The sequence below is a fragment of the Hyperolius riggenbachi genome, chromosome 1 (assembly GCF_040937935.1).
Source record: "Hyperolius riggenbachi isolate aHypRig1 chromosome 1, aHypRig1.pri, whole genome shotgun sequence".
NCBI classification, from domain to species: domain Eukaryota; kingdom Metazoa; phylum Chordata; class Amphibia; order Anura; family Hyperoliidae; genus Hyperolius; species Hyperolius riggenbachi.
Window position 1 is genome coordinate 592,389,176 of NC_090646.1, and position 12,020 is coordinate 592,401,195.

The window sequence follows — 12,020 nt, forward strand, 5'->3', positions numbered from 1 at the left end:
GTTCTCTGCTGCTTTATAAAGCCTGCAGGCTGCTTATAAGCCAATGAGAAATGCACACATATAATACACCTAGCTTGCAGTGATTAATCAAGCAGAAGCTGAGCAAGTCAGCCAGTCAGTTGGAGAGGGCTTCAGTTGCATATAGACAATGGCTATATGACCAGCAGGGGGCACCAGTGTGCAGGATATATTCTGCTTGATTAATCACTGCAAGCTAGGTGTATTATATGTGTGCATTTCTCATTGGCTTATAAGCAGCCTGCAGGCTTTATAAAGCAGTAGAGAACTGTTTGGGAGTGAGTTTCTCCAATTGTGTGTTTGGTAAGTTTTAGAGCAGGAGGAGACAGGCCTTGGGGGTGGCAGCTCCAAGGATTTGGCTGCGCTCACATATGGTGTTAGATGCTGGTTCTGGGGCCCCGGGCAGTGAGAGTTCCCGGGGCCCCAGGCTGGCTCATGCACCATTGTTTTTAATTGCGGGTGATAGTGGCCGTGGCCTAGCGCCCATTTTTTAATGGGCGGGCCTTTTTACTAGTTATTTATATTTGGAAAGTCCAAGGTTGGGTAGCACACCAAAAGTCATTTTCAAGGATATCTATCCATGAAAATGACTTTTGGTGTGCTAGCCAACCTTGGACTTTACCTGTTGTATTGATTTATTTATTTATTGTATTTATAAAGCGCCAACATATTACGCAGCGCTGAACATTAATTTAGGTTACAGACAATATTTAGGGGTGACATACAGCAATATGACAATACAGGAATACAAGAAAACCAGATCACACAGCACAGTATGAGTACCAGGTAATGCTTAGTCAGTCACTGGATGGAAGCATGGAGATTAGGCAAGTTATATTCACTCAGATGCATAGCATGGGTTCACAGTAATGGAGGTGCCAGATCAGGTAGGACACAAAAGGAGGAGGACCCTGCCCAAAGGCTTACAATCTAGAGGGAGAGGTAAGGACACGAATGGCAGGGGACCAGAGTTCAGCTGTAGGTTTAGAGCACTTGTGAGGGGTAGTAGGCCAGAGTGAAAAGGTGAGTTTTGAGGGCTTTCTTGAAGATGTTGAAGGAGGGGGCTGCCCTAATGGGTGGAGGTAGGGAGTTCCATAGTGTTGGAGCAGCTCTTGAGAAGTCCTGGAGGCGTGCATGGGACTGGGTGATGCGGGGGGCGGTTAGGCGAAGTTCATTGGAAGAGCGGAGTGAGCGGCTAGGTGTGTACCTCTGAGTAAGATCGGAAATGTAGGTTGGACAGGTTTTGTGGACAGATTTGTAGGTCAGACACAGTATCTTGAATCTGATTCTGGACTGGATAGGAAGCCAGTGGAGGGATTCTAGGAGGGGATCTGCCGTGGTGGAGCGATGGGAGCAGTGGATAATTCTGGCTGCCGCATTCATGATGGACTGCAGTGGGGCTGTTCGGGTCATAGGGAGACCAGACAGCAGGGCATTGCAGTAGTCAAGGCGGGAAATTATGAGGGCATGGATGAGGAGTTTGGTGGTGGCAGAGGTCAGGAAAGGGCGAATCTTACAGATGTTACGAAGGTGGAAGTTGCAGGACTTTGTGAGGTTTTGGATGTGGGAAGTGAAGGAGAGTGCGGAGTCCAGGGTGACACCCAGACAGCGGCTTTGCATCCAGGTTGTGTACCTAACCTCACACGGCAAGGTGTGCCTTTCCCAAACCTGCTACTGTATTTATATCTGGAGGTATGAAAGAATTACATATGGGTTAATGGTTTTGGAGAAAAATGAAAATGGCCATTTTCTACACAACTCTCATACAATGCTAACACCTCAGAGTGCCCACATAGAGGAATGTGTAATGAAGACAAAAGCCTCTCCAGAATGGAGACAAGAGTTCACATCTGTGCACATCATGGTCTTTACTGGAGTCTTGTTACGCCTTCAGTGTGATTGGATAGGATTACTGCTTAGGATGTGTACCTGCCAGCATATACAGTATGCCTGCATGTACGAGTGTGCTCTATGACTGCAATGTAGGAACATGGCTAATGTACGTGGATGACTCCACAGCCATGTCTTCTGCATGTGATCTAGCTCCTGACGCATTTGTGTGTCTGTGCCGAATACCACACTTCTGGCCAAAAGGTCCGTTTTAAGGTGGGTACACACACCTTGCAATCTTCATTTAGATACCATTTTAACAAAGAGTGATTGGATCAGACATTCAGATCTGACATGGATTGGATGTAGCAGAACGCTAGCATACACACGTATGCAATTTTTAAGGAATGTGTAGGAATGGTGGTGGAACCTCGTGTCCACATAGGCCTCCAAGCATTGAACCTGAACAGTTAGAAATCAAGCAAACACAAACAAGCCCTATCCCTATTGGCCTAGCTATCTTAATGATGACACCACTGCATACATCAAGCAATGGGTAAGGTCTTTCTTGCCAGCACATTGTCCTCGTGTGGACACACATGAAAGGATAAACATTACTGCTCCTCAGATATTTAGACTTGCCTGGGCCTTCTTCTCACATAGTTTGTACACTGACTCCAGATTGGGGTCATTGTTCAGTGGATGTGAATACATTCGGTGCTCAAAGGCTTCTGTCTTTTGGATGACCTTCTTCAGACCAGGATCTTTAATACCCATATCGTCAATGGGATCCAGCAATGGGACGCCATCAGGGAACCGCTTCTCAACTTCCTGCAAAGCAGAAGAAAACTTTTACTGAACATTCCAAGATAACTCTTGCCAAACACACAGCTTCTGCACAGATTACACTGGGTGACCTGCGACCTTCCTCCACATGCTAACAAAGAATGAAAAATAAACATCTTAATGAAATAAGCATGAGACGGACATTGGACAATGTGATGGGGACTCGGTGGTCTATTTTCATGGAGTGGATGGGAAGAGTCCTGCTGAAATCTGATTGAGGACTCTTGCACACTACATGCGATTTCGATGTGATTTTACATACGATTCCGATTTGCGATTTTTAAACGGTGTGCCGGATACAGGGGTGTGCCGGATATAGCAATCAGAAACAATTCCTATATTGCCGTATATTGGTATGTTGCCCCGCCCTTCTAGTGATACTTAGCCTAGGCTGTTTAGCTATACGAATTTCTCCTACCAGAGCTTTCTGGGAGGCCAGGTATATTTTGTAGTGGCTTTTGAAGCTCCGTAAACATTCCACAAAGATCACCTGTCAGATTAAAGAGGTCACCACCAGGGATCATTTTCAGAATGTTAATCAGGGAGAGATTTTTTATTTATGTTAATATCACTACAGTTCCCCTACAATTTGCTTCTGGAGCACCACTTGGTGGATAAACCGGCATAAATGTTTAACTACTTCAGATTTCATGATGCGAGTCTCACATCCATACCTGTTACTCTAAACATTCCTGGACGCAAGACTTACGTCCAGCGCTAAAAGATTCTGCTGCAATCGTGCACCAAATTCATAGTGAGTGAATGCCATTCATAAAGTTGAGGGGAAAAAGAGAAAAAAAAAAAAAGTTTTAAAAAACTTTAAAAAAAAAAAAAAAAGTTAACGTGACTTTTTCCTGTAGTGAATGGTTAACCCCTACCTAATTAACCTTGTGCTTTAAAGGGAAGGTCCAAGCACAATAAAAACAAAACATCCACTTCGGGCTTCCTCCAGCCCCTTTCCAGCCGTCCTGTGCCCTCGCCACAACTCCGGTGGCTCCTGGGCCCCTCTGGTGCGGATGCTGACCTCGCCAGGTCTGCATCTGCTTGTGCTTCACCATGTGGCTCACTGAGTCACACGGATGTCATTAAGACTGTATTGTGCAGGTGCAGACCTACTGCGCATGTGTAGTACAGTCCGGATGACATCAGCGTCACGCTGGCGCGGTGGGCATCTTGTGCCAGAGGGGACCCCGGGCCACCAGTGGTGAGTGGTGCTGCAGCGAGGGCACATGATGGCTGGCAGGGGCTGGAGAAAACTCCAGTTTATTTTTTTTTAAATGGTGCTCTGTGTCGTCTTAAGATTCGTGGACAGCTGTAATGGCTGTCACCCATTGCGATCGGATGCCATCACTAGGACAACAGCTTGGGGACCCAATGCTGTATAGATGCATCGCTAGGTTGTTGCCTAGCAATACATCTGTATAACACTGGAGTCCCCAAACTGTGTGCAATCACAATCGCATGCAACCACTACAAACGCACAGACTAGAATGTCACGCTACATCCCCAACTATTGATGATCTATGGCATGTATGGTATCGTTTTAATCAGGACGAAGGAAATGTATTTTGAGGAGTTTTTAAAAATCGTGGCACTTGTTATATGGAAATTATATAGGGTGAAAAATGTAAAAAAAAATTGGTAATTTCTGCACAATTTTCCCTTAAAAAATGCATGCAAAATTAAACAATTCTTGGAAAAAGATATTACCAAAAGAAAGCCTACATTGTCCTGAAAAAACAAACAAAATTGTGGGGAATGTCATGGGGTAAAACCCCGGAACCTGAAGCGGTTAATGATGGCGCATATCAAGCAGAATAATCCATGAATTCAGGTCATCTAGCAGAAAGTCATAAAATAAAGAATTTGCTTGGTCAGGTTATTCTGCCCTCTCTACAAGCTGAAACCAGAGAGATCTCAGCACTGCAATATCGCTGTTACACCATCATTACAGGAGAAGCACAAGTAATTGGTGTGATCGAATAGCAACCATCTCTGCCAATGTGGTCTACAGGAAACCAGCAAAACCAACACAGGCCTGTAAGCCTGCCGCCTCCAATCTTCTGTGGGGATGATCATACACAGCAAGCATGTTAAGGCTCCAGCTCAGAGAGCAGCAAATACACATCCAAGCCTTGTATAGCACCCAGCCCTCTGAGGCCATTGCGATCATATTAGGTGATAGTCTGATGTCCATGCAGGTGCCCTCTTGTCCTTTGCAACAGACTGTGCTCAGGGGAAAAGCAGATGACTATTTGATATTCTCTCTCAAACAATTAGTACTTTCTCTGCAACAATAGGACTCCCCCCTCCATATCCATATATCTGCATGTATATCTGCATTCTATCTATATATCTAGATTTGCAGCAGAATCTACCATCAGATAGATTCCTGTCAGATGCCTGTCAGGTCGAATCTGAGATTCCTGTCAGATGCCTGTCAGGTCGAATCTGACAGGAATCTATCCAATGTGTGTCACACACAAGTATCATATTTCCAATGAGATTTCAGAATGAAATTATTGAAAAATCGATCGAAATGCATTATTGCACATTTGACCCAGTGCAACTCTTTGGGCCATCGATCTGCTGCCAGCAGCCGATCGACCTGGATTTCCCATCCGAACCGATCAAGCAAACCGGTCGAAATCAATCGGAAATCGATCATCCTTCCTGCTGCATTGATTTCTAGCAGATGCGATCAGAGCGGACGAATCAGCAGTCAATCGATGGCTGAAAAAGACCCTTTAGACATACATCAGTGTTTCTGTAATGTAATATGGATTACCTTATTATTTCAGTTTGCAGTCTTGTGGCCATGCTTCACAGGGCCTGGACACTCATTTTCTTCCTTACTTTTAATGCTGTGTGTAGAATACATACTTTCCAGAAACGTCCCAGTAAAGGCAGCCATATACGAAGGCAATAGCACGCCATCTGCGTCGCGCTGCTGATCCCATTCATTACAGTGAATGGGTTTAGAGCTGCGCTCTGCTGAAAATGCGTGCAGCAGTGCGATAGCGCATCACGCTGCTGTGCAACGCATATGATCTGAACGCTGTCTATGCACTTCTGAAGTTTTTGCGTGTTGCACCCATATGCGCTGCTGAAATGTGCACGGCAGCACATAGTGTGTACAAGGCCTTATATATGGCCACCAGATTGGTGTCTCCCCCCCTTTATTTTGCCAGAATCCATTGTTTGTGCAACCTCGTTCACAAACTGTTGCCTGAGGGTCCGTGTCCCGATCGCTGCCAGGCAACAGCAGTCAGAAGTGCATACGAGGCCTAGAGTCAGATATTCAGCACCACAGCTAGAGAATAGTATTTCTCAGCCAGTGGTCAGAGATGTAAGCCCTATTATTCCTCTCGTGAAGTGATAGATGCATTCCATGGTGAGTGAGTAATGTGCGCTGGAGGTGGAAGCATTGCACATTCTTCAGCAGTTGGCCACATTACCTGGATAGACTTCAGCACGCTCTGTCTGTTGTCCAGAGGCCGCAGATCCTTGGGAATGTACAGGCGGACGCTGCTGATGGCGGTCAGTAAATGCAGAACCACCGGAACCACCTGCGGGGAGAAACATAAAGCCATGACTTACTGACACTCCAGCCGGCCATATGACACATCCCATCCTCCATACTTACAACTTCAGGAGTATATGGAGTCTCTCTAATACATAGAGATATGCATTTCATCATTAAGCTGGGGAGATTTAAGGTGGCTATACACTTTTAGATTTGCAGCAGATTCGACCATTAGATAGATTTCTGTCTGATTTGACTTGACAGGCATCTGATGTGTGCCACACACTAGGAACAGATTTCCAATCTATTGGAGAGCGATCTAAATGCATTATTGGACCATTAGATCCAATGCAACTCTAATGCTAGGTACACACCATACAATTTTCTGTGAGATTTTCTCTTAGATTTACCTGCCAGATAGATTTACCTACAACATGGAAAAAAGCTAACAGAATAATCCAACAGAAAATTGTATGGTGTGTACCTAGCATAAAGGGGCCCATACACTGGTCGATTTCAGGCATCAATCTATTCTATAGAATCCATCGATCGAAAAGCGATTCTTTCAAATATATCGATTGGTGGCCAATTTTGATCAATTTCGATGGATTTGATCTGACAGGACGGAAGATCTAGGTCGATCTGCTGCTGGTAGCAGATCCATGGCCCATAGAGTTGCATTGGATAGAATGGTCCAGGAATGCATTTAGATAGATTTCCAATAGATTTCATTCTGAAATCTATTGGAAATCTGTTCCTAGTGTGTGGCACACATCAGATTGCTGTCAGATTCTGACAGAAATCTATCTGATGGTTGAATCTGCTGCAACTCTCTAAGTGTATGGCCACCTAAAGGGCCATCTATCTGCTGTCAGCAGCACATAGACCTAGATTTTCCATCCTGTCAGATCGAAATCGGCCGCAAATCAATCACTGAAATCGACCAGTGTATGGGCTCCTTTAGGTCATTTCAGAGATAAGACGCTCAAGACATTTAATGAATTATTCAGTAAATACAATCTCCCTAAATGTAATTCTGCTCAAGTTGAATCCCATTGCTCTTCATGAGTATACGATCAGACAACAAATAGTGACTAACGTAACTTATGGTAATCATATGCAAATATATGCAGTTTGGGAGTGGGCTAATCAAAATCATCAGCCACTGCACCTGTTTAGCCCAAGCTGCATAAAAGGATTCAACTAAAAAAAATGCCTTTCTGACCTATGAGAACAGAGGAGCTAGCAGTGGGGAATTATACAGCGGACCTGAACTCAGAACTTCCTCTCTGCTCTAAGAGATACACAACAGCATAATAAACGTTACAGAAAAACATTTCTTTGTTACAGCTGATACAAATCCTGCAATAAATATGCAGTGTGTCTACTTCCTGCTTTCATGGAAGCAGACATATTGTTAACATCCTGTGTTTACAAATTAGCTGCTCTGTCATGGCAGAGGAGATTCCTGAGCTGACAACTGAGATCAAATTACAGTGGTGATTAGTCGCAAATTGGAGGGAATTAGACAGGCTAAACTCTCGGATTACATGCAGGGTTAATTTCTCAATATTTTCCTTCTGTCCTGTGAAAGAGTTCAGGCCCACTTTAATCAAAGGTCAAAATGTCATTGAAATCTTGGATTGCAAGCTCTTTGCAAGACAAGCAAACATTTTCATGAAATTTTGACTTGATAAGCATGCGACATCTTGTTCTACAAGCGCAGAACGTACACGCGCTTTATGTCATCACAACTGGGCCGATGGTTCTGCTCCCTTTGACGCTTGCAGGACTGTACTTAATCTGAGTGTAGGGACTATAATGTGACATTTCCATGAATTCCTAACAAGTAGTCAAAAGCACTGTCTTTGGATAGGTAATTTGATAAACCCACAAGGTTGGAGTGAGCCAACAGATAGCAATGATTCTGTCAGTTTTAGTGAAAGTCTTATTTACATTCTTCCATATGGGGCTCCAACTAAGAACAGGGCAAGTTCCTGCTAGACCTGCCTAATGCCTATCATGTCTATTTACACAGACAGAGAAGTTATTTCAGGAATCAGTAAACGGTGGCAGTGAATACTGTGGGATGGGAATTTCCAGAGCAGGGATTATTTCCTGTATGCGAGACTAAACGCCATAACACAAGTGCTTCCTGCTTATACTATACAGATTCATACAAGACCCTTCAATGGGGCACTTGTCCAGCGACGCACAACTACACTGAAAGTGATCTGGCTGAAGGCCCATCAATGTCACCATCAGACCCCTGGACTTCACTTCTGTCATGAACAGACATAGCAAAACTCACATACAGTATAATCTCGTTATAGTAAACTGATATAGTAGTACTTCAGGTATAGTAAATGTCTAGGCTCCAGCTAAGCGCCATTATAAGTTTATGGGCGTAACGCTTGATATTGTAAACTTGGATATAATAGAACATTGGTTATAATGAACTTGTTTTCTGGCCCTGTGATGCTCTGTATCCAGCTATAGTAGAAAATGGGCATGAGTCATACATCAGTTGGAGACCCATTAGCTGTGGTCAGTGGGCAGCATCTTGTAGCCTGTTCACTATCTGCATGCTACTCTGGGGCTCACGTGGAATGCCTCAAACGCCAGGCGGGGCATGTGCTAAAGACAACAAGCTGCATCTACTTGTGAGCACCTATGTTTCCTGTGTAAGCTGCTGCCTGATTACTGAGGGAATTGCCTATCATCTGTGACTTGCTTGTGCATGGCTGCAGCGCTACAATATCATCGAGGCTGCACAGATGAGGACAGAGGAGCACACTATATGTACTGTACCTGCATTAACTGGCGAGACCTATGCCCCCTGTCTAAGCTGCGGCCTGATTACTGAGGAAATAGCCCATCATTTGTGAGTTGCTTGTGCATGGCTGCAACGCTACAGTATCATCCCTGCTGCACCGAAATGTGGGACACAGGAGCATACAATCAGTACTATACCTGCATTAACTGGTGAGACCTATGCTTCCTGTGCAAGTTGTTTTCTGCATGCAAATCTCTGCATATTGAACTGTGCATTTTTATCTAGCTTAGACACTGTCTTCCTTCTGTAATAAGAGACTCCAATAGGTTGCTTTGTAATTTGGCATACCACACTGCACCATCTATGCCACATTCACAGTGCAGCGGGTGTGTTGCGGTATAACGGGTTGCGGTATGGTAATGCACGACATGCAGTGCATTAAACACGTGCATTCATAGTGGGGGTGAAGCATACTTTTGATTGACAGTTTGCATCACTATGCAACAACGTGAGCATAACGTGCAGCAGCGCTGTCCTGATCCATTGTGTTCCTACTGTCACAGGGAACACAACAGGCACTGTGAACGAGGCCTGATGCCCACTAGTCCTATATTTTGTGTTCATGATTACAGGTGTAAATCTAGCATTAGTACAGGAGTCCCATGTTGTCCCACACCACTATAGGTCTGACATGAGCAGTGGCTATTGTCTGATGCATCCTGCAAGTATTTCCATGCATTTTATAGCACTGATATTTTCCAGAGGTGGACAGGGTAAAACCCTACAATTCATGTCACTAACAAACCATCAGTGGGGTCCCGCCTTACATGCAATTTCTATATCCAAGACACATACAGAGATCACCAGGGTGGTCTGGTCTGAAGGAGTTGGCCACCAAAGAAGTAGCCTCACAGCCATTAAATGCGAACCAGGCGTATTCTACAAGGCATTTGACATTGCATGATGTACTCTGTACATTATTTCACAATATGGATGGTGTATGTATGCTTTATGATGTTCATGCAAGCTTACATAGCTTTAACCACTAGAGACTGTCAGAGATGCTAATAACTCTTGCGAGTATGTGCAGCTTGGAAACAGACCAATGAAATGCTGTAGCCGTTGTCTCGGATTGGTCCATAAACTCCCATAAAATTAACATTAAACAATGAATGAAAGAATCATCATAACATCACTGACTCTCCCTATTAACCACCCTTTGAACCCAATAGACCAATCCCCCCCCCCCTTACACACACACACACTTATCTTATATGCCTTTGCCCTATGTAAACATTCTCCCTATTAGCTTTCGCTTGCCATTTCTGGAGTTCTGCTTTAACACTACTAACTGACACTCTAAACAGAACATGAGCCCAGCGGTATAAGCAAACCTGCTATGAATCAAATCAGTGCCGACATGTAACTGTAAGGACTTGTGTATACCAAATGCTTCCACTGTGTTTATAAACAGCCCAAAGCAATCTCACATGGATCAACTATTCTACTGAGAATGAGTACACAGAAATGTGGGAAGTCAAACAGTGGACATTAAGACAAATCACAGGCCTTTGAGGGCTTCAAGATGTTTCCCAGAAGACCAGTGTGGGAGTGCAGATACGGCAGCAACACAACTATACATACTGGGTATAATCTATCAAAACATGTACAAGGGACACTGGAACATAAGTGAAGCACATGAACAGAGGGACCAATCTGAATCCTAGAGGTGCCTAGCAATGTATCAGCAGAGCGACCATAATACAGATCTCGCTCTGATTGAATCTGATCAGAGAGAGAGAGCTGTTGTCTGCCCATACACCACAGACCAATATTCGATAGATTTCAGAAAGAAATCTATCCGGAATTGGTCTAGCAATGCTTCCTCCACCACTTCCCCAAATGTAAAGTAGGTGTGTGTGTGTGCGCATGCGCCACTGGCACAGCTCCTGGTGTCCTTCCCTGTCACCTCAGTTATTGCGAGTGCTTTACCACGTCATGCGTGACGTCACATGTGCCTTTCAACATGTAGTACAGGCTCTTGGTAATTGGGTGCGACAGAGGAGGATGCTGTGTCAGGGGGTCAAGTGAGACTTTACACAGCACGAGCACCGGGAGAGGGACACTTTACACCAGGGCTGTGGAGTCGGAGTTGGGGCAATTTTGGGCACCTGGAGTCGGAGTGGTTGATTTCATAAACTGAGGAGTCAGAGTCGGGAGTCGGATGATTTTTCTACAAAATCCACAGCCCTGTTAAGTATTAGGCTAAGGAGTCGAAGTCGAGAAGTCGGAGTCATTTTGGGCACCCGGAGTCGGAGTCGTGGTTTCATAAACTGAGGAGTCGGAGTTGGAAGATTTTTGTCCTGACTCCACAGCCCTGCTTTACACTGGGGGGTGGGTGCAGTGGCCCGGTGCACTGACTGGGTGTGGCAGGGAGTTCCAAAGTGTTGGGGCAGCATGACAGAAGGCTCTGTCTCCAAAGGTTTTAAGGTGGACTCTGGGTGTTCCTTTTGATGTGTGTGTGTGTGTGTGTGTGTGTGTGTGTGTGTGTGTGTGTGTGTGTGTGTGTGTGTGTGTGTGTGTGTGTGTGTGTGTGTGTGTGTGTGTGTGTGTGTGTGTGTGTGTGTGTGTGTGTGTGTGTGTGTGTCATAGTTGCAACAAATCCTTCAGGTATACAGGACCCACATTGTGCAAGGTTTTGAATACCAATAAGCCAATCTTAAACAGAATTCTCCATTTTATCGGTAGCCAGTGGAATGAGCGAAGGGTTGGTGTTATGTGGCAATGACGGGGTTGGCTTGTTGACAGCCTTGCAGGAGAATTCTGTACTAGTTGCAGGCAGCGTAGGCCTTTGTTTGGAAGTCCTGTACAAAGAACATTGCAGTAGTCCAACCGTGATGAGATGAAGGCATGAACTAGGGTTGGACGATCCACTGGAGGTATGAGGTGCTTCACTTTTGCAATGTTCCTTAGGTGAAAGAAGAATTGGTTTACAGGTGAGAGTTGACGACTGAAGCTTAATTT

The 12,020-nt window shown here is 44.8% G+C and overlaps 1 protein-coding gene across 1 annotated transcript in view; it reads right to left on the minus strand.

Annotated features, from left to right (window-relative positions):
* The window catches only part of MTREX (Mtr4 exosome RNA helicase), a 144,600-nt gene that overhangs the window by 56,832 nt on the left and 75,748 nt on the right, over window positions 1–12,020 (minus strand). Inside the window, exons 20-21 of the mRNA XM_068249254.1 lie at window positions 6,153–6,263; window positions 2,491–2,679 (exon numbers count right to left, since the gene is read on the minus strand). Coding sequence (XP_068105355.1) covers window positions 2,491–2,679; window positions 6,153–6,263 — 300 coding nt within the window. The remainder of the gene's footprint in view (window positions 1–2,490; window positions 2,680–6,152; window positions 6,264–12,020) is intronic.